Source organism: Corylus avellana, chromosome ca7 (genome assembly GCF_901000735.1).
Source record: "Corylus avellana chromosome ca7, CavTom2PMs-1.0".
Lineage (NCBI taxonomy): Eukaryota > Viridiplantae > Streptophyta > Magnoliopsida > Fagales > Betulaceae > Corylus > Corylus avellana.
Window position 1 is genome coordinate 28203529 of NC_081547.1, and position 24045 is coordinate 28227573.

The window sequence follows — 24045 nt, forward strand, 5'->3', positions numbered from 1 at the left end:
TGCCACCTTACCGAAAGGCATCTTCATGACATAAGACAAGCTCTCTTAGTAAAAGAAGTCTCGTACATTTTTAAAGTGGCCGGATTTGGAAAATAGCTTTTAAAACCAATTATCCAACCTTGATTTGGACTTAATGCAGAATTTTCCACTCTAATAATGGTCTCCAAAATTCTATCAATTTGGTTGACCTTAATTATGGTATCCCAACAACTTAAGCTGATAGGAAGAGATAAATTTAATCACTTAACCATTACTTTAACACTCTCTCTCATGTGTGGGCTCAAACTCAGGTTTAATAGATGAGGCCCAACACGTGGAATATTTAATTAAATGGGGGCAATTTGACCGAGTCAAAGTTTGATCCTATGACCCTTTGACTCTGATACCAAGTTAAATTACCATTTATCCCAACAATTAAAGCTAATAGGAAAAGGTAAATTTAATCACTTAATCATTACTTTAACAAATTAGGTTGTCTCTTAGCTGTTGAACTCGTAATTTATGTGGAATTTCAATTTTATGAGAAAATGAAGTTAAAAAATTGAACACAAACTGAACTGCAAATTCCCTTTTCCCCCTCTCCGGCTTTGAATAAAAAATAAAAAATAAATAAATAAAAAAAGGAACCGCAAATGAATATAGAAGGGTAAAAATGGGGAATTGTTAGTGCATTTTCATGTAAGAACTTTTTTTCTTTAATTTTTTTTATTTGACAACTTTATGTAAAAACATTTTCTAGGAGAAAATGATTAAAATGTGGAATTATTTTAGTGATTTTTTGTGTAGGAGCTTTTTCTTTGGATTCCTTTTTTTTTTCCCCAACTTGATATGACGAGGACCTTGTCTAGTACTCGCATGTATATATATAATGCGTGATCGATAGCCAAGCTTATCCCTAAAGCTCCAATGGCCAGAAAAACCTCTAGTCTTTCATGGCTTCTCCTCCTCAGTCTAGCCTTCACTCTCCTTCTTGGTCACTCAACTTCTCAAAATGACCGAAAGGTAAATATCTCTATATATAGCTTATCTCCTATAACTTTTTATGGCCAAATATCTCTAAAATTGGCCTTCTTTTTCGTGTTTGGAAGATTATTTTCTACCTATGATATATATTAATAATATTATGCACGCAGGCTTATATTGTGTATATGGGCCGAAGGCAGATGGACGAGATTTCCACATCATCCCTTCACACAAGCATGCTACAAGAAGTCATTGGCAGGTTGTAAAAGCATCACAAATAACAAACATTTCTTATTTTGTTTTAGCATATTTTATGGAACTTAAAAAAAAGCCTATGGGCCTATGTTGAACTAGCTATAAACCTCGAGATGGAGCCCCCTTTTACTTTTATATCATTGGTCTGATACAGGGGCGGTTGAATAAAATCTGGGTCCAAGGTAACAAGTTAAAAAAAGTGTTTATAATTGTAATATAATAATATAATAAATTATTATATTAAATATAAAAATATTGAAAAGTTATATATATATATATATATATATATATATATATGTCCACACAAGAGGGGGAGGATGATTCGAATGAGAGGCCTCTGCTTTATAAGGCGTGGTCTCCAGCCGATTGAACTACCTGTTGGAGACGAAAAGTTTTATATTAAAACAATGAAACTTGACACTTGACCTTAAGTGGATTTGTAGTTAGTAATTTTAACAAGAGCTGGTCTAAGAGTTAATGAACCTTATCACATTAATTATGTGAGAAATTTGTCTGGTATGTAGCAATATCCTTATTTTTAACATTCATTTAGGGAAAATACATATTTCACCTTCTTTTGAGTTTTTTTTTTTTTTTTTTTTTTTTAAATTATATTATTATTTAATTTTTTTTATTTTATAAAATCTTTCAAATGGCAATGATGCCTCTCTTGATGTTATTTAATATCATATGTTAGTTCTCTCAACCTACCTTGGAATTTTTGTAATGTAATGTCTCCTTCAATCTATCCATTTATAATTGGAGTTGCAATAAAATCCCTCCGTTAAAGAAAATTTTCGTAAATGGAGATAATAAATCCTGTTAAAGTTGTGTTAGGAATTGAAATGCATCGAGACCTAAAACTTTTGAAATTTATTTGTCTGCATTTAGCAATGTTGGACCAGAGTCTCTGCTCTATAGCTACAGGCAGAGTTTCAGTGGATTTGCAGCGGAGCTAACGGAGCAAGAAGCACAAAAAATGGCTGGTTAGTGAACCAAATTCTATCCCCCACCCCCACCCCTAAACCCCAACCACCAGCGGGTGGAGGGTATTCTTGGAATTAATTGATGTTTTCTGTGTCCATTACAAAAAATGTTACGACAATAAATATGTAGGAATGGATGGCGTAGTGTCGGTGTTCCCTAGCAAAAAGAAAAAGCTTCTTACAACAAGGTCATGGGACTTCATTGGGTTTCCGCAAAAAGTTCTTAGAAGGCCTGTTGAAAGCAATATCATTATAGGAGTGCTTGACAGTGGAATTTGGCCAGAGTCAGAAAGCTTTACTGACAAAGGATTTGGTCCACTACCTAAGAAATGGAGGGGCACCTGCCAAGCCTCCATCAATTTCACTTGCAACAAGTATATATAGATATATTATATCTTTACAACTGTTTAAGTAACACTGGCATTATTTCTATGTTTCTTTAAGGGGAAATTTCACTGAAAACCCCCGAACTTTCACCCGTTTTGAAATACCCTCCATAAACTTTAAAATCTCTCAATTTAGTCCCATGAACTTTCAATTGCTCTCAATTTGGATCCCTCCGTCAATTTTAGCCGTTAAAAATACAAAAAAAAAAAGATCAAAATATCCCCGATTTAAAAAAATATTTTGGAAGTTGAAATTTTATACAAAAGTCAAGGGTATAAACGTCATGTAACGTTTAAAATCTGACGGAGTGGTCCAAATTGGGAGCAATTGAAAGTTCATGGGACTAAATTTAGAGATTTTGAAGTTTAATTATCAAATTGGGTGGAAGTTTAGGGGTTTTCAGTGAAGTTTCCTATTTCTTTAAAATTATTATTAAATTTATAGGAAAAATTACACTTTACCTCCCCAAAGTTTGGGATTATTTTCAATTTGACCCAAAAATTTCAAATTTTGTAATTCACCCCCAAAGTTTCAATTTTTGAATCTCAATTAATTTATGATTCAAACTTACTCATCGGACTAAAGAAAGGTAGAGATGGCGTTTGATTTCTTGCCGGAGATCAATAGGGAGGGTAGTGAGAAGCTCTTCTTCGTGAACCCCTCTAGTAGCCAAGATAGATTGCCTGAGCTCCGGTGGCAAAGGGAGAAGCAACAGGGATGGGGCATTTTAGGAAAAAAATCAAAAAGCAAAAGTGATTACGTGTGTCGCACATGATCACTGTTCCGTCAGTCAAAACGGTTTTGACTGACGGAATGGCCGAATTGCAAAAAATTAGAACTTTGGGAGTGAATTTCAAAAATTAAAACTTTAGAAGTCAAATTGAAAATGACCCTGACCTTTAGAGGGGGTAAAGTGTAATTTTCTCTAATTTATAATAATTTAATTTTGATCTATGTTTTGTCTAACTGCACGAACATAGACATAGAGTCAAAAAGAACAAGTAACAAATGTAACTACGCTTATGCAGTAAAATCATTGGAGCACGATATTATCGTAGCAGTGGAGTTTTTGACGAAAAAAACTTAAAATCTCCTAGAGATTCAAATGGTCATGGTACACATACTGCATCAACAGCAGCTGGGAATTTAGTTAGCATGGCAAGCCAACTGGGGTATGGGTTGGGAACAGCACGAGGAGGAGTTCCATCAGCACGAGGAGGAGTTCCATCGAACCAACAAAATATGTTGGTTCGATGGCTGTGATGATGCCGACATTCTTGCTGCATTTGACGATGCCATTGCTGATGGCGTTGACATCATATCTTATTCCGTTGGTGGACAAGAACCCCTCAAGTACTTTCAAGATGTAACTGCCATTGGTGCCTTTCATGCTATGCGAAATGGAATATTGGCATCACTGGCTGCTGGTAACGAGGGTCCAGGTCCAGGAACCGTCACAAACTTTGCGCCATGGTCTCTCAATGTGGCTGCAAGCACTATAGATCGGAAGTTCTTCACTCAGGTCCAATTGGGTAACAAGAATATCTATGAGGTAACTAAAAACTCCAGTACCGGCTGCTATATATGAATATCTTCTTCATTTACTCCAATTTATTTGTATCTATGTATAAATTCTAATTAATTTGGAGAATTTCTTTACTCCATGTGTGTGTAGGGAATTTCAATTAATACTTTTGACCTCAAGAACAAACAGTATCCAATAATTTATGGTGGAGATGCACCGAACACCGGTGTTCAAAGCTCCACTTCCAGGTAACTACAAAATGAAATTTAAGTCTTCAATAATTAATAATTTTGATGTATATATATATATATAAAGGGAATAAGTTTATTTATTTGCTTTTGTTTGCATGATGAGTCTATGAAACTAGCAGGAGAAATATTAATTCCTTGTTTTTTCAAGAATAGGAGTACCAATTGTAGACACATTCCAGCATGATACTTAAAATGGAACTTAATTATTGCTAAAAAAATAAAAATACAGGTATTGCATAAATAATTCACTGGACCAAGATTTGGTGAAGGGTAAAATTGTACTTTGCGATATCTGGACTGATGGGGAAGGGGCATTCGTAGCTGGTGCTGTGGGTACTGTGATGCACGGCCAAGCACTTCAAGATTTTGCTCAATCTTATCCGTTGCCTGCATCTTACCTTCGCTTGGAGGATGGTAGCAAAGTGTACTCATACATAAATTCGACAAGGTATTATGAATCTAAAATAACTTAGACACGTAAAACTTAATAATCCTAAAGGACACATATATGCAATATACAGGAGCGCAACTGCGACTATTCATAAAAGTAAGGAAGGTAAAGATGAATTTGCCCCTTACATTGCGTCATTCTCATCAAGGGGCCCAAGTGCAATTACACCCAATATTCTCCAGGTAATAATCTTATTTACATTTGCACTCTTAATTATATTACTTATTTATGTTAGAATAAATGGAAATATAATCTATTTTTCATATATTTTATATTAGGTTGAAAGAGAGAGAAAGTAACACAATAAATTTATAGGTGGTTCGGTGTTAGACACCTACATCCCCACTCTGAACTGTCCTAAGAACTATATTGTCATTTTATTTTTTTGTGTGTTGTTGTAGCCGGATTTAGCTGCTCCCGGAGTTCACATTCTTGCCGCATGGTCTCCAATTTCTCCAATTTCAGATGTTCAAGGTGATAAGAGAGCACTTTTATACAATATAGAATCTGGGTCATCAATGGCTTGCCCACATGCTACAGGGGCGGCTGCCTACATCAAATCCTTTCACCCCACATGGTCACCTGCCGCTATCAAATCGGCCCTTATGACTACTGGTAATTTCTATCTAAATTATATAATTTTAATGCATGTATGCATACCATAACCACAAATAACTCACTCTGATTTGATGTATTTCTTGTAGCTACACCCATGAGTGCTAAAAAGAACCCAGAGGCTGAATTTGCATATGGTGCTGGCAATATAAATCCTCTGAAGGCTCTAAATCCTGGTTTAATATATGATATTCATGCACTTGACTACATAACATTTTTGTGTGCCGATGGATATAATACCAAGTTATTACATCTTGTTGCTGGGGATAATAGTAGTTGTTCTGGAGCCACTAAAGGAACTGTCTTTGATCTAAACTATCCTTCTTTTGCTCTATTAAAGTCGTCCTCCAAATCTTTTAGTCAAGTTTATCATCGAACTGTTACAAATGTTGGATCACCGACATCTGCGTATAAAGCTATTGTGACCAGTACTGCAGCTGGACTTAGAATCAAAGTGAACCCTAGTGTTCTAGCATTCACATCGCTTGGACAAAAGTTGTCATTTGCACTCACGATTGAAGGAACGCCAAATAAAGACATTGTCTCTGCTTCTTTAGTGTGGGATGATGGAAAGTTCCAAGTGAGAAGCCCCATTGTTGTATCTGTTAATACTGATGATTGATGCATGACATTCGCTGCTAAACATATGTATTACGTAAATAATAATTGAACCTAAAGCTTTGAAGGAATATGCATGGAATATTAGAATAAAGCAATGGCGGAAGATAGAGGACTGAAAATGGTTGTAATTTGAGCCTTTGCTCTAGTTCTGCACTGCACTATAATTTGAACCTTTATATTTAATGCTCTATTCTGCTTAGTTTTCCTTCTAACTTGTAATCGTTAGTTGATCGAATGAATGATTGTCGTCTATCAAAGTATCAAAAGACCGTTGATCATCGAAGTCCAACGATTTGACCATTGCCGAATGCCGTTCATTTTGATTACAAACCAAGATGAATGCTCCATGCCTTGACACTAGCTTGCAATAAAATCCAACATTTACCTTTAGGGTTACATTGGTCTGGGCATGAATTTAGGGCCAGATGATACAAAGCCTGGGTTTTTGTTTCAGCTAGATTTGCATGAGCCCAAACTTGAAATGGACTTGGGATTTTGTTTGCAAACCAGAACTCAAAACAAATACCCTTATCCAAACAAGTAAACAAGGTTCTTCTACTCAATGCAATATGGACACAATTTCCTTACAAATTGGATAGTAGAAATTTTTTACAAACCAACTTTATAAAAGTCATACGTGTCTTTTAAGCTATTAAAAAAGCATGCGAAAAGTAGATACTATTAAAAAAAATAATAATAATATTAAAAAAGTTCTTACATGAAATGCACCAAGTACAGTTTCACATTTTTACCATCCTCTATTTCTTTATGGTTCAGTTTGTGCTCAAGTTTTTAAGTTCATTTTCTCGTACAAGACAAATTCTACATAATTGATAGAAGTTTTGGAGACCAATAGACGATGATTAGACTAGTGGAAAATTTTGCATCAAGTCAAGTCAAGGTTGGAAATTTGATTTTAAAAGCTGATTTCGAAATGCACTTAAGTAGTGGCAGACTTCTTTTTCTTTTCTTTTTTCCTACTCATTCAGCACTCTTATCAAGCACTTTTCTTAGTGCTTTTTTTCTTTTTATTTTTTAAGCTAATGTATGTTCATCTTCAAATGTTAATTTAACAAGAGGTTCAGACAAATAGTTCTTTCGAATTCTAAAAATGACTAAAAACTTTTAGAGCAAGAAAAAATAAATAAATAAATAGGTCTATACAATTAGAATAATGGGCAGAATCTGTTAATATGTTATATTAACACCAATCACAATGTTACATGTGTTACATATAATAAAACAAACAAAAAAACAAAACAAAAAAAAACTAAACAAAAATCCAAAGCCATCTTGAAAAAGACTATGCGACCTTAATAAAAGTTAAGGGCCTACTTAACCAATCAAAGCTAACCATGGTCGTAGCAAATTGGAGTCGTCCAACCAATGAGAAGTTGTCACACGTTTATCATCTTTTTCCTGGATTCACACTCGGTGATAATATATAGATTAATCTCATGCTGCAATGTGAAGTAAAGAACTAATATATAATTGCTTTACAATTCTTTTATAACTTGTTGACAAGTAGTACATGATTCATAATTGAAATTATGTCAATTATTAAAAAAAAAATTAATATTCTTAACAAATTGTAGAAGAGTAGTAGATTAATTGTTGGTATAACATTTTTCAAAAAACATTTATTAATAATATGGACTCTTTTTTAATATTTGTTAGAACATATCAAAAATAATAATAATAATAATAATAATTTAGAAGCAATCGTATCCATCCCTGATTATTGTAATTAATTTGATCAAATAAGAGAAGCTGTCTTAGTGATAGAAATCTGTTAAAACCAGGCTTTTTTTTTTTTTTTTCCTGAGAAATACAATAAAGGGGAAGGGTTATAAATGGATCCTTTCCACTGTTGATCCTAAATGAAGAAATGATGGGAAGAAATTTGAAATGCTTTCAAACATAAAGTTGGTAGCGCCCACTTAATGAGATTGTGCGCATGAAAATTGGCACTACCGAGCTTGTAAAACCAATTATCCAACCTTGACTTGGACTTGATGAACGCAGAATTTTCCGCTCTATTATAATCGTCTCCAAAATTCTATCAATTTGGTTGACCTTAAGTCGTCTCTTGGCTGTTAGTGCTTTTTCATATAGGAACTTTTTTTCTTTGATTTTCATCATTTTCTAGGAAAATGATAAAAATGTGGAATTATTTAGTGATTTTTCATGTAGGTGCTTTTTCTTTGGATTTTTTTTTTTTTTTTCACAGCTTTATGTAAATACCCTGTCTAGTACTTACATGTGTACATATATATAATGCATGATCGATAGCAGAGCTTATCCCTAAAGCTCCAATGGCCAGAAAAACCTCTAGTCTTTCATGGCTTCTCCTCCTCAGTCTAGCCTTCACTCTCCTTCTTGGTCACTCAACTTCTCAAAATGACCGAAAGGTAAATATCTCTATATATAGCTTATCTCTTATAATTTTCTTGGCCAAATATCTCTAAAATTGGCCTTCTTTTTCGTGTTTGGAAGATTAACAAGGTTCATTTTCTACATATGATATATATTGTGCACGCAGGCTTATATTGTGTATATGGGCAAGCGGCAGATGGACGAGATTTCTACATCATCCCTTCACACAAGCATGCTACAAGAAGTCATTGGCAGGTTATAAAAGCAGCACGAATAAGAAACCATTAGAAATTAACTTGCTATCTGACGCTTGAATTTCTTGTTAATAACTTGCTTGTTAAATTGGTCTTGATAATTGTTAAAATATATAGCTCTGATACCATGTTAAAATAATGATGATGCGGAATATTCAGTGGAAGCAATATAGAAAATGAACACAAAGAATTTACGGGTGGTTTGGTATTAGACACCTACGTTCATCACTCGAAATATCCCTAAGGGCTACATTGTGCTCATTAGCTTTTTTTGTCTACAATACAAAGGTCTCTATTTATAGGGTAATGTCTAAATACAATTATTGTAATCAAATCCCCTTGATTTGATTACAATCAACCCATAAATAGAGAATATTTGATATCAGCATAATTATGAAATATACGAAAAATATTATATATTTCTGCATCATCATTATTTCAATAATAATTTTGTTGTTATCATGACCTTCCTTTGTAAATTATAGATCACAGTGTTTGACTTGTGTTGGAAAATGCCTCGAGTTTCTTATTTTGTTTTATCATATTTTATGAACTTAACAAAAGCTTATGTTGAACTAGCTATATACCTTGAAAGCGCCAAGAATTTCGTAAACAGAGACAGTAAATCCTGTCAAAGTTATGTGTTTGGGATTGAAATGCGCTTAGACTCCTAACTTGTGAAATTTATATTCCTACATTTAGCAATGTTGGACCAGAGTCTCTGCTTTATAGCTATAGGAGGAGTTTCAGTGGATTTGCAGTGGAATTAACCGAGCTAGAAGCTCAAAAAATGGCTGGTTAGTGAACCAAATTCTCACCCCACTCCCCCAAGTCCCAACAACCTGTGGGTAGAGGATATTCTTGGAATTAACTAATGTTTTCTATATGTTCATTGCAAAAAATGTTGCGACAATGAATATGTAGGAATGGAGGGCGTAGTTTCCGTGTTTCCTAGCGAACAGAAAAAGCTTCATACAACAAGATCATGGGACTTCCTTGACTTTCCGCAACAAGTTCCTCGAAGGCCAATTGAAAGCGACATCATTATAGGAATGCTTGACAGTGGAATTTGGCCAGAGTCAAATAGCTTTAGTGGCAAAGGATTTGGTCCACCACCTCCCAAATGGAAGGGCACCTGCCAAACCTCGACCAATTTCACTTGCAACAAGTAAAATTACAACACTGTGTTTTGCCTAACTGTATGTTTTGCAGAAAGCACAAACTAACAAATGTGGCTATGCTTATGCAGCAAAATCGTTGGAGCAAAATATTATCGTAGCAGTGGAGTTTTTGTCGAAAATGATGTTAAATCTCCTAGAGATTCAAAAGGCCATGGGACACACACAGCATCAACAGCAGCTGGGAATTTAGTTAGCGGGGCAAGCCTACTGGGGTATGGCTTGGGAACAGCACGTGGAGGAGTCCCATCAGCACGTGTTGCTGTGTACAAAATATGTTGGAGTTCTGGCTGTTCTGATGTCGACATTCTTGCTGCATTTGACGATGCCATTGCTGACGGCGTTGACATCATATCTCTTTCCGTTGGTGGACATCAACCTAGGAACTATTTTAATGATCCAATTGCCATTGGTGCCTTTCACGCTATGAGAAAAGGAATATTGACATCAAATTCTGCAGGTAACGACGGTCCAGATATAGCATCCATCACAAACGTTTCGCCGTGGGCTCTCTCTGTGGCTGCAAGCACTATAGATCGAAAGTTCTTCACTCAGATCCAATTGGGTAACAAGAATATCTATGAGGTAACTAAAAAGTCCAGTCCCCGTGTTATGTAAGCTGCTATGAATATCTATATTATTAGTATCTAAATTCTAATTTGGAGAATTTCTTTACTCCATGTGTGTGTAGGGAATTTCAATTAATACTTTTGACCTCAAGAATAAACAGTATCCAATAATTTATGGTGGAGATGCACCAAACACTAGAAAAGGTTTTCAGAGTTCCGATTCCAGGTAACTACAAAATGAAATTAATGTATTCAATAATTAATACTTCTGATGTGCATATATATATAGTATAGGCAAATTATTTGCTTTTGTTTGCACGAGTCTTTGAAACTAGAAGGAGAAATATTCCTTGTTTTTTTCAAGAATATATAGGAGTACCAATTGTAGGCAGATTCCAACATGATAATTAAAATGGAACTTAATTATTGCTAAAAAAAAAAAAAAAACAGGTATTGCAGAAATAATTCACTGGACCAAGATTTGGTGAAGGGTAAAATTGTACTTTGCGAAATCCGGACCAATGGGGAAGGGGCGTTCGTAGCTAGCGCTGTGGGTACTGTGATGCAAGGCCAAGCACGTCAAGATGTTGCTCAATCTTATCCCTTGCCTGCATCTTACCTTCGCTTGAAGGATGGTAGCAAAGTGTACTCATACATAAATTCCACAAGGTATTATTAATCTAAAATAAATTAGACAATCAAACAAGTTCGTAAAACTTAATAATCCTAAAGGAGACACGTATGCAATTTACAGGGGTGCAATTGCGACTATTCAAAAAAGTAAGGAAGTTAAAGATAGATTTGCTCCTTACATTGCATCCTTCTCATCAAGGGGCCCAAATCCAGTTACACCCAACATTCTCAAGGTATTAATTTTGTTTACATTTGCGCTCTTGTATTACTTATCTCATTTAGCATTTTTTTTTTTCTAATTTTTTATTGTAGCCGGATATAGCTGCTCCAGGACTTCACATTCTAGCCGCATGGTCTCTAATTTCCCCAATTTCACAAGTTAAAGGTGATAAGAGATTGCTGCCATACAATATAATCTCAGGGACGTCAATGGCTTGCCCACATGCTACTGGGGCGGCTGCCTACATCAAATCCTTCCACCCCACATGGTCTCCTGCCGCTATCAAGTCGGCTCTTATGACAACTGGTAATATCTATATGATGTATAGTCCCAAGTCTTGATAATTTATTGCATGTATGCAGACAATAACCATGACTAATTCACTCCAATTTGGTGTATTTTTTGCAGCTGTTCCAATGAGTGCTAAAAAGAACTCCGAGGCTGAATATGCATATGGTGCTGGCAATATAAATCCTCTTAAGGCTCTAAATCCTGGTTTAATATATGATATTGGCGCACTTGACTACATTAAATTTTTGTGTGGCGAAGGATATAATACCAAGTTATTACATCTTGTTACTGGAGACAATAGTAGTTGTTCTAGAACCACTAAGGGAATTGTTTTTGATCTAAACTATCCTACTTTTTCTATATTATTATCGTCCTCCAAATCTTTTAGTCAGGTTTATCATCGGACTGTCACAAATGTTGGATCACCGATGTCTACATATAAAGCTATTGTGACCAGTGCCCAAGTTGGACTTAGAATCAAAGTGAACCCTAGTGTTCTAGCATTCAAATCTCTTGGACAAAAGTTGTCGTTTGCACTCACGATTGAAGGAACAACAAATAAAGACATTGTCTCTTCTTCTTTAGTGTGGGATGATGGAACGTTCCAAGTGAGGAGCCCCATTGTTGTAGCTGTTGCTGATACATGACTTTCTTTGCTACATATATGTATTACATAAATAATAATTGAAGCTAAAGCTTTGAAGGAATATGCACGGAAGATTAGAAAAAAGTAGTTGCGAAAGACATAGGACTGAAAATAGTTGTAATTTGAGCATTTGCTCAAGTTCTGCAATGCACTGTAATTTGAACCTTTCTAATTTAATACTCTATTCTGCTTAGTTTTCCTTCTAAATTTTTATCATTAGTTGATCGAATGAATGAATGTCGTCGATTAGAGTAGCAGAAGACTGTCAATCATCAGAGTCCAACGATTTGACCATGGACGAATGTTGTTCATTTTGATTACAAACTTAACCAAGATGAATGCTCCATGCCTTAACACCATCTTGCAATAAATTCCAACATTTACTTTTTGAATAATGTTATATTTATTTCTACTTCTTTACACAATTTTTTCACACCATAGGTGGCTTTAAAACCACCAATGGATGGTGGTTTTAAAGCCACCTATGAGTATAGAAAAATTATGTAAAAAAAATAAAAGTAAGTGTAGGATTCCTCTTTTCCTTTAGGCCCTGCTTTGTTTGCGAAATGAGTATTCTATTAGGAACAAGAATATGTATTGTTGGGAATAGAAGTGGTTGGAATAAAATAATTATTCAAATTATTTAGTTTGGTAGCAATACATATTTCATAATTGGAATTGAACTAAAATTACTAAAAAGCTCATTTGATTTCTAATTTTTCCAAAACTCAATTTTTTTTTTTTTTTTTTTTTTTTCTTCAAAAATGGTTGAACGTGTGGCAATGGGTGGCCGGCCACCCATAACATGCAATGGGGATGGCCGCACCGTCCTGGGGGTAGTGCGGCCACCCTCGGTAAGAATCGAGGGTGGCCTTGCCACCCCCGATCCGGGGGTGGTCGCGGCCACCCCCAATGGCCATTGCCACCCCCATGACCTTCTGTGGGTGGCCGACCACCCACATGATTTTTTTTTATTATTATTTATTTTTTTAGTTTGTGAGAAAGAAAAAAAAAAATTTGTTTTTCTTGGGAAATCTTGTCTTTTTCCTCAAAAATAGCTATACATCTAATTTTTTTAGAGGAATAGTTATTCATGTGTGTAAGGGATTAGTGATTCTCACGAAAATAACTATTCTTAGGAATAGACCCTTACCAAACAAAATAATGATTATTCCATAGGAATAATCATTCCATTCTAGGAGTCTATTCCACAAACCAAGCGAGCCGTTAGGGTTACATTGGACTAGGCATCAAATTCAGGCCTAGATGATACAAGGCCTGGGCATTTGTTTCAGTTGGATTTGTATAAGCCCTACCTTGAACTGGTCGGACTTTGATTTACTTTTCAAACCAAAGCTCAAAACAAATACCCTTATCCCAACAAGTAAAGAAGGTTTTTCTTAAAACAATACATGTCTTTTTAAGCTATTATAAAAGCATGCGAGAAGCATGGGCTATTAAAAAACCAAATAATGTTTTGGATCATTTTTTTATCATCTCAAAGTTGATATGATTTTTAAAATTACATTTATATCAAATTTCAATAGGGATCATCCCAAATCCAATGATGATTTTAAAAGCCACATTAACTTTAGGAGAATAAAAAGATGGTTCCAGCATTACTCTAAAAAAAAAAAAAAAAAAAAGAGAAATGATACAATTCATTCATTTTTCAACAATTTTTTAACCATCTCCATAGTGAATGAATGATTAATTCAACATTTAATTTGTGTTGGGTTTATATGAGTTCACAAATCTAAAGATTCATCTCTTTAATTTGAAGGATAAGATGGGAAAAGGATAAAATAAATAAATAAATAAAAATTTGCCGTTAATCAAATATGTATGGTGACTTGGAAAAGTGAAGTCGATACATTAAAGTTGAAGGTCTTAATTTCAAATTGAGGGGCCCAATAAAAAAAAGTGAGGGACTCAAATAATATTGGTGTAAATCGTGACTTTGTATGTATGACTTGGAAAAATGAAGTCAAGTCAATGCATACAAGTCTAAAGAAAATTACAGAACTGATTTTTTTTTTTTTTTTTTTTTAAACTTTTATTTAGTGAACGGCCAAACAGATCTAGTCTTATGTCAAAAAGATTCATTTTCTTTTTTGAAGCCAAGTTTGTCCATTAGTGTCTTAAATTTTGACAATTTTTCTTTGATTTGGGAGGTAACCAAAGAGGCTTGGAAAATTATTATCTTCAAAACCATTTATTTAAAATTAGGTCAAAATTTTTAAGATGTTCTAACTCTAGTAAAGAATCACTAATCAGTTCTTCTTAGAGCAGCTGGATAACATGTTTAGTTATATATCTTGTCACGGCCAATTCCAGTAGATTTGAATCTACTTGGTAGACTAATAAATTTTGGTAAAGTTGTAAGTTGTCACAAACAAGATGTCTGATTCAATATAACTTTTTACGTTTGAAAGTTGTTTCATGTTTCTGGCTTAAGCTTGGGCGACAAGGCTAATAAATCTTGAACCGGAATTGGATTTAATTTGCAAACCAAAACTCAAAACAAATACCCTTATCCAAACAAGTAATATTGTAGGTTCTTCTAGTCAATTTAATTTGGATACAAATTTCCTAATAAAGAAATTATAAAAGTGATACATGCCTTAAGTTATTATTAAAAAAAAAAAAAGGCATGCGAGAAGTATATGCTATATATTAAAAATAAAAAAATAAAAAGTATCATTTTTTGTCCTCTCAAAATTGACATTTTAAAAAAAAATAAAAAATAAAAATGATCATTTAATCGAAATTCAAAAGCAATTAATTTTTTCCATGCAATTAACTTGGCCAGCTGTCCAAACCGTAACTATGTATGCTGACTTGGAAAAGTGGAGTCAATGCATAAAAGTTGAAGGTCTAAATTTCAAATTGAGGGACCCAAAAAAAGAAAAAAAGAAAAGTGAGGGACTCAAATAATATTGGTGTAAATCGTGACTTTGTATGTATGACTTGGAAAAGTGAAGTCAATGCAAACAGGTCTAAAGAAAATTACAGCACCGTCCACACTGATTACAGACGTCTGATTCAAAATAACTTTTTGCGTTTGAAAGGTGTTTCACGTTTCTGGCATAAACTTGGGCGACAAGTTTGTGGGTCAGAGAGGCAGTGGAATGGATATTTCCTCCTCCGAATTGAATCCTCTCTTATCATGAAAAAATCCAATTGTTGTCTGGGTCTGATTCCTTATCCGGATCCCCAAGTCATCTTTAGATGCAAATACCGCCAGAGCCACCGCATCTTCAAGTGAAGATAAACCAAAGACTTGAAGCCATGGTGATAAAGATAGAAATAGTTTATCTCGTCTGTATGTCTTTGTAATTTGAATTTATATGTTGTAATATCTTCTGTCATCATCTCATGTAACAGATTCAGCTATGGTAAACACGATTATGATAAATTATGTACGTACAAAATATAAATTCAAATTACAAAGATATATATACAGATGCGATAAATTATTTACAACACTTGTGATAAACTATTTCTATCTTTATAACGATTGCTTTAAGTCTTGGGTTTATTTTCACTTGAAGATGCGGCAGATGTGGCCTTAGTTTGAAGTCTTGAGTTTATCTTGACTTGAAGATGTGGCATTATTTGAATTCAAGATAACTTGGGGAGAGTTAATAAATAACATTACTAGCTAAAAACAGTCATGCTCGTGTTTGGCATACCTTTTGCCAAAGTTTTCAATTTTTGGTATTGAAAAGTAATATATATATATATATTGCAGTGATTTTTTATTTTATTTGAATAGTAATAAAAATTAAATGATGTGATATAAAAAGTAAAAAGATAGAAAGTTTTTATGCATGTAAAAACCTTTTTCTGGGAGAAAAAATATAAATATGGAACTTCAACCACTTTTTTATTTACTTTACCAAACTTAAAAAACTGATGTATGGATAGGTAAAATAAAAAGTAATTCTAATTATAATTATTTTACTTTTTTAAAAATAATAATAAAATAATAGCGAACACCTTCAATTAAAACTGTCAAAATCATCATCGTTTTGTAACAAGCAAAAGCAGCAAAAATACATGTTCATTGCTCGCAACTTCCTTTCCTCTGTCCTCGTCTTCCCGGGGAAGACGACTTGATTGAAGGCTCTTTCTCTGGCCCACCCTCAAGAAAATAGTCCGTCCGCTACCATTTCATCTGGAAGCCGCACCCCACTGTTTTAAAACCTTATCTCGTGGCTTTCTAGTCTTTCATAAAGCCTTGTTCAGTTACTTGTGTCCAAATTTATTGTGAAAATGGATATATGAAGATAACTGCATAAAATACGCGCGACTGATCGCCAAGTTTATAGCTGACACCCCAATGGCAAGCAAAAGCTTTAGTCTTTCAAGGCTGCTGGTCATCAGTCTCTCCGCCACTCTCCTTGTTGCTCATTCAGTTTCTCAGAATGACCGAAAGGTAGATATCTCTCTATAGCTAATGTCTTATACCATTTTCATGTGGGATGATTTAACAGACTTCATTTTCTACCTATGATGCTGTGCACGCAGGCTTATATTGTGTACATGGGCAACAGAAAGATGGATGAGGTTTCCACATCATCCCTTCACACAAGCATGCTACAAGAAGCCATTGGCAGGTTATAAAAGCAGAACAATGAAGCCATTATATACAAACTTGTCATCTAATGTTACAAATTAAAAACGGAGTTTTAGATTAATATTAGAAATGATATGGTATGATATTTTATTTAAGATAGAATATATGTTATGTTATGATATTTATCTTATAAAATAATTACCTTTTAGAGGAATTGATAGATGGTAATCAAAATTCTCATATTAATAACTGCTTCGCCTAAAACTCCATTCTTGTAACATCTAATGCTTGAATTTCCTGTTATAACGTGCTTTTCGAATTGTTTATCAGTTCATCATAACTATTTCTTTCAAGATCCTACTTAAATTGGGTAATTTTTTTATTTTTTATTTTTAACTTTGTTTGATCAATACCCATAATGAGTAGACCATTATATTACTCGACTTCAAAACTTTACTTTTTCCAAATCAATTTTTTTTTTTTCTGTAATGTTTTCCTGTTTGACCTCCAACGTATTTATACACATGCACTCAGCAAGGTTGGACCAGATTCACTCCTTTATAGCTACAGCAGAAGTTTTAGTGGATTTGCAGTGAAGTTAACCGAACAAGAAGCCCAAAAAATGGCTGGTCAGTAAACAAAATCTCCCTTCCCCTAGTGGGGATATATTCTTGGAATTTATCCATGTTTTCTACATCTATAATGACATGTTGATGTTGTGATCATATATGCAGAAATGGACGGCGTAGTGTCCGTGTTTCTTAACAAACAGAAAAAGCTTCATACAACAAGGTCGTGGGACTTCCTCGGATTTTCGCAACAAGTTGAGCGAACAGCTGTCGAAAGCAACATCATTATTGGAGTTCTTGACACTGGAATTTGGCCGGAGTCTGACAGCTTTAAGGACAAAGGATTTGGTCCACCACCTAGAAAATGGCGGGGCACCTGCCGAGCCTCAACCAATTTTACTTGCAACAAGTATATATGTTCACTAAATGCACAAACACACACACACATGTAGAAAGACTCAAAACTAATGAATGTTGTAACTTGTAACACAATTTATGCAGCAAAATCATTGGAGCACAGTATTACCGTAGCTCTGGAGATTTTGACGAAACTGATATAAAATCTCCAAGAGACTCAGATGGCCATGGGACGCATACTGCATCAATAGCAGGTGGGAGCGTGGTTAACATGGCAAGCGTGCAGGGCATTGGCTTGGGAACAGCACGAGGAGCGGTTCCATCGGCTCGCATTGCTGTTTACAAAATATGTTGGGTCTTTGGCTGCTCTGATGCCGACATTCTTGCAGCATTTGATGATGCCATTGCCGATGGCGTTGACATAATATCTATTTCCGTCGGTGGATCCACTGGGGCCTATTTTAGTGATTCAATTTCCATTGGTGCCTTTCATGCTATGAGAAAAGGAATCTTGACATCAACTTCTGCTGGTAACAGGGGTCCAGGTTTAGCAACCCTCACCAACTTCTCGCCATGGTCTCTCTCTGTGGCTGCAAGCGCTATAGATCGAAAGTTCTTCACTCAGGTCCAATTGGGTAACAACAAGATTTATCAGGTATTTACAAAGTTCAGCCCCTGTTTTGGTCCTCTGCTATGCATGAAAATATTCTGTGCAATTTATGCCAAGAAATAAAAAACATTTAACAATAAAATGGGGACAAACAAGGGGAAAAAAGTGCTATATTTTCATTTTTCAGTGATGCTATAATCATGTGGAAACAGTACACGTGCCAAGAATGAGAACTTCAAACTAATTTGGAGAGATCATTTGCTCCATGCATGTGTAGGGACTTTCCATTAATGCATTTGACCTCAAGAACAAAACTTATCCAATCATTTATGGCGGTGATGCACCAAACACCACAGAAGGTAATTCGGGGTTCCCATCCAGGTAACTACAAAATAAACAAAAACCCACCTGATTAATTCCTTGTTTCAAAATAATAAGTCTTATGTACGTATAGACAAAGTGAATAAGTTTAACCTTTTACTTGTGAAATATTCCGTAGTCTCACAGCAAAATATTTAGGATAGATTTTATTATAATTTTCTTATAAACTGACGTATGAGTTCATAATTGATTAAACAAGTTAGACATCATGAACTATCACATCAAGTTTGTAAGAGTAAAAACAATAGTATATATCCTTATTAGCACTCAAAAATAGTAGTACCAATTGTATACACATTCCAACATGATAGTTAAAGTGGAACTTATTGTTACAATGCAGGCTTTGCTTTCCAGATACGTTGGACAAAAATTTGGTGAAAGGTAAAATTATTCTATGCGATGGCTTGGGTGATGGGCTAGGGCCACTCTTAGCCGGTGCAGTTGGCACTGTGTATCAAGGCCGACGCACTGAGATTGCTTTCTCTTTTCCCCTGTCTGCATCTTCCCTTCGCCCAGAGGATGGTAGCAGCGTTTACATATACATAAATACGACAAGGTATAAATCTAAAATAACTTAAGACAATGAAGAAGTTCAAGAAACATACTAATTAAGCCTAATCATGAACATACACAATTTGCAGGAGACCAACTGCGACTATTCGTAAGACCAAAGAGCGTAAAGATACATTTGCGCCTTACATTCCCTCCTTCTCATCAAGGGGTCCAAATCCTGCTACACCTGACATTCTCAAGGTAACCTTGTAATAATATTTTTAACATTTGATTCCTTTTAATTAATTATCTCATTGGACCCCCTTTTTTTATTTTTTTGGTAGCCGGATTTAGCAGCTCCCGGAGTTAACATTCTGGCAGCTTGGTCTCCAATTTCCCCAATTTCTGAAGTAGATGTTGATAAGAGAGCACTGTCATATAATATATTGTCCGAGACATCAATGGCTTGCCCACATGCTTCAGGGGTGGCTGCCTACATCAAATCCTTTCACCCTACATGGTCACCTGCTGCTATCGAGTCAGCTATTATGACTACTGGTAATAGCTAGTCCCCCACCCCAATTATCTCAATTATTTAGTGCAAACCATAACCATGACAAAATCACTCCAATTTGGTGTATTACTTGCAGCAACCCCCATGAGTGCTGGAAAGAACCCGGAAGCTGAATTTGCATACGGTGCAGGCAATATAAATCCTCTTCAAGCTCCACATCCTGGTTTAGTATATGATATGAATACACTTGACTACGTAAAATTTTTGTGCGGACAAGGATATAATACTAAGTTATTACAAATTGTTGCCGGGGATAACAGTACTTGTTCTAAAGCCACCAATGGAAGCGTCTTTGATCTAAACTATCCTTCCTTCGCAATATCCACATCGCCCCCGGAATCTATCAATCAAGTTTTCAATCGGACCGTCACCAATGTTGGATCACCAACATCTACATATAAAGCTATTGTGACCACTCCACCTGGACTTACAATCAAAGTGAACCCTAGCGTTCTATCATTCACATGTCTTGGACAAAAGTTATCGTTTGCGCTCACAATTGAAGGAAAAATAGAAAATTCCATTGTCTCGGCTGCTTTAGTTTGGTATGACGGTACCTTCCGAGTGAGGAGCCCCACTGTAGTGTATGTTGCATGATCTGTGCACATCTATTCTATATGTATTACGTAAATAATTGAATCAAAAGCTTTGAAGGAATATGCATATCAATTAAAACAGTGGGGAAACATGGAGGAAAATGGTTGTAATTTGAGCATTTGCTACAATTCTGCATTGCATTGTAATGCACTAAATAATGATTCTTTTTTTTTTTTTTTTTTTTTTTAATTTAGAATCAGTTTCAATGTAATTTATGTCGAAAAATATTTTCAATGAAATTATTTTTAGAAAAAAATAATTTTTTTTGAAAATATTTTTTGGCGTTTAGCTCATACGAAAAATGAGTGACGGCTGAAAAAATATATTTTTCTAAATATTTTATTAGAAATATGAACAATTTATTGATATTAATAACACAAATCACATAAAAATAATAATAAAAAAAAAAATCGTGATTTGATCACATATATAAGAGATAAAAGAGAGAAGCTATCTTAGAGAATGTTTGGGATTGTATTTGAGAAATATATTTTTTAAGTCAAAAAGAGCTTTCAATTTTTTTTTTTCTTACTGAACGTATACTGTTTTCATCAAACAAACTTTTTGAGTGTTAAACACACTTTTAAGCCTATCAAACACACTTCCAAACATGCCCTTATTAAGGAAATTATTTGCCATATCAAAAGAGAAATAGTATGACTTAAAAAAAAAAAAATGGTATTTAGTAGACAAGTAATGCTACACACTCTTTGACGTGGTTTTTAAAATTATCATCAGACTTGAGACAAATCATTATTAAATTTTGATTAACGGTGATTTTAAAAGTCATATCAGGGAAATTGTGATTAGGAGTGTGAAAGTGAGAATATGTAGCATTTTTCTTAGTACAGAAATAGAAGTTAGACTTTAATTTTTCATCTTTATAAGCTCTTATTGATTTAAAGATTAATTTTTACTGTCACATCATCAATTGTATACAATCATATAGCTAGCAGTCTACTTAATAATTTATTTTTTTTAAAAAAATTATAAAATAGTTTTTAAAACCAGCTACCGGGCACTGGCTTCTTTTTGTAGACTTTTCCCCACTGATCGATCATTGCCTTACAAGTCGTCTTTCTTGTTGGAGTAATTTGGTTGACCTCAGACCTCAGTCCACAAGTCTTCTTTCTTGTTGGAGTAATTTCTTTGAGAAAATGAAATTAAAATGTTGAATATTTAGGCAAGCAAAAGCAGTCTTTCATACTGCTCCTCAGTATCGCCTCCACTCTCGTTGTTGCTCATTCAGGCTCTCAGAATGACAGAAACGTAGATATCTCTCTTATACTTTTTATGGAAATTAAGCGCTCTTCCAATTACCCACTTTTTTCAGGGCCGAATCTCTCCAAAACTGTCCTCCTTTTCATGTGGGATGATTTAATAGACTTCATTTTCTACCTATAATATTGTGCACGCAGGCTTAGATTGTTTACATGGGCAACAGAAAGTTGGATGAGGTTTCCACATCATCCCTTCACACAAGCATATATGCTACAAGAAGCCATTGGCAAGTTATAAAAGCACAACAATGAAACCATTACATACAAACTTGTCATCTGATGCTTCAATTTCCTGTTATATCGTGTTTTTCGAATTGTTCATCACTTCAACAAAACTAAACTATTTCTTTCAAGATTCTAATTAAATTGGGTAATTTTTATTTTTTTTTATTTTTTAACTTAATTTGTTTGATCAATACCCTTAATGAGTCGACCATTAGACCTCTTGTAAAGAAAGTATCACTCTACTTCAAAACTTCCCACTCTCATTTTTCTTCTTCCAAATCATATTCTTTCTGTAATGTTTTCCTGTTTGGCCTCCAACATATGCAATATTAGACCAGAATCATTGCTCTATAGTTATGGTAAAAGTTTCAGTGGATTTGCTGTGAAGCTAATCAAGCAAGACGCCCAAAAAATAGCTACTCAGTGAACAAAATCTCTCTCCCCCCCCAAATGGTGGGGATTCTTGGAAAAAGTTCTTTGTAAAAAAACAAAAACAAAAAAATCAGAGAAAAATAGTTATTAGATGAAAAAGCACCAACAGTTCCTCATTTTTACCCTCCTCTATTTCTCATAGAAATCAACTTCCACATAATTGATAGAAATTTTGGAGCCAATTTACGATGATTAGATAAGTGGAAAATTTTGCATGAAGTCGATCGATCAAGTAAAGGTCGGATACTTAAAAAAAAGAAAAAGAAAAAAAGTAAAGGTCGGAAAATTGGTTTTTAAAAGCTGATATGGAAATGCACTTTAATAGTGGCCGATTTCTTGTTTTTTTCTTCTACTCATTATGACACAGACTTCTTTTTACACCTGTTTGTTGCAAGCTCCCACCTTACAGTTCTCCGCTCATATCGATCACTTTCTTAATTAATGCTTATTCATCTTCAAAAGTTAATTTAACAATAGGTTCTCAAAAATACTTCTATGCATTTTTTTAAATGATTAAAAACTTTTAGAGTAAGCAAAAAAATAAATAAATAGGTCCCTACTGCATGCTAAACAAATAATAAAATCTTTTAATTATGTTATATCAACATGTCACTTATAAAAAAAATTAATATTAATCACTTACACTGTGATTGGTCCTTATGTAATATTAACAGATTTTTTTTTTTTTTTTTACTCTCCTAATTAACGGCAGTTAGCATGATAGGAGAAAGCCCGGGATAGAAGCTCTAGTATTTTTCTTGCCAAAAGTAAAATGCTAAAACATCTATCCTAGTCTTTCTCTATCATCCATTTTTTTAAAATCAACTATTGGATCCACCTTCACTTAGGTGGGTCATACAAATCTAACGGGTTAATTTTTTATTTTTTTTAAAAGTATTGAGAATAATAATAGGAGAAGGACCGGGGTAAATCCGCTAGCATTTCTCTGGCCAAAAGAAAAATGCTAGAGCATGTACCATGGTCCTTCTTCCATCCTTCTCCATCCTCCATTTTTTAAAATCAAATAGAGGAGTGCTAAACATCTCAATTTTTTCTCTCAAAAGTTAGTTCCCAAATGATGTGTCATCATCTCATGAGATTTATTATTTTGGAAAATGTGTCACCAACTCATATGGTGGTGATACATCATTTGGAAACCAACTTTTGGTAAGAAAATTTGGGTTGTGTAGCATTTCTCAATCAGATATTGGATCAACCTTTACTTAAGTGGGTCCTACAAATTTAATGATTAATTCTTTAAAAAAAAAAAATTTAAAAAAAAAACTATGAAGAAGAATAGGAAAAGGATCAGATAGATGCTCTAACATTTCTCATCCTTGCTCAAGATTGTAGATCTTGAAAAATAAAAATAAAAATAAAATCCAAAGGCATCTTGAAAAAATCTATGGCACCTTATTCAAAGGGGATGAGAATCATCTCTGATTCAAAAAAATTTGAGAGGAGCCCATTAGTAATAACATGAGGGTAAAATGATCCAAACTGTTAGTACTTTTGTTGACTAAATTCGGTGACCAAAATGTAAATCTCTTTGTATTGAAAGTGCCAAAAGTCATTTCTAAACCGTCCGAACAGGAAGCCCCTTATTCAAAGGGGATGAGAATCATCTCTGATTCAAAAAAATTGGAGAGGAGCCCATTAGTAATAACGTGAGGGTAAAATGATCCAAATTGTTAGTACTTTTGTTGGCTAAATTCGGTGACCAAA

General features: G+C 34.4%; 2 protein-coding genes and 1 pseudogene across 2 annotated transcripts; all 3 read left to right on the top strand.

The window, feature by feature from the left end:
- The first annotated feature begins 903 nt into the window (after nucleotides 1-903).
- Nucleotides 904-6296, top strand: LOC132187363 (cucumisin-like; annotated as a pseudogene).
- A 2063-nt stretch (nucleotides 6297-8359) lies between these two features.
- LOC132187364 (cucumisin-like) lies at nucleotides 8360-12414 on the top strand. The gene is made up of 10 exons (XM_059601655.1): nucleotides 8360-8465; nucleotides 8597-8685; nucleotides 9387-9481; nucleotides 9609-9852; nucleotides 9934-10447; nucleotides 10554-10657; nucleotides 10882-11100; nucleotides 11186-11297; nucleotides 11377-11590; nucleotides 11693-12414. Exons 1-10 carry the CDS (start codon nucleotides 8370-8372, stop codon nucleotides 12220-12222), a joined length of 2217 nt encoding a protein of 738 aa, XP_059457638.1. The 5' UTR covers nucleotides 8360-8369; the 3' UTR covers nucleotides 12223-12414.
- A 3921-nt stretch (nucleotides 12415-16335) lies between these two features.
- Nucleotides 16336-20493, top strand: LOC132187366 (cucumisin-like). Its single transcript, XM_059601657.1, has 10 exons — nucleotides 16336-16662; nucleotides 16755-16843; nucleotides 17338-17432; nucleotides 17538-17781; nucleotides 17874-18384; nucleotides 18617-18720; nucleotides 19061-19276; nucleotides 19362-19473; nucleotides 19557-19770; nucleotides 19863-20493. Exons 1-10 carry the CDS (start codon nucleotides 16567-16569, stop codon nucleotides 20381-20383), a joined length of 2202 nt encoding a protein of 733 aa, XP_059457640.1. The 5' UTR covers nucleotides 16336-16566; the 3' UTR covers nucleotides 20384-20493.
- The last annotated feature ends 3552 nt before the right edge of the window (nucleotides 20494-24045 follow it).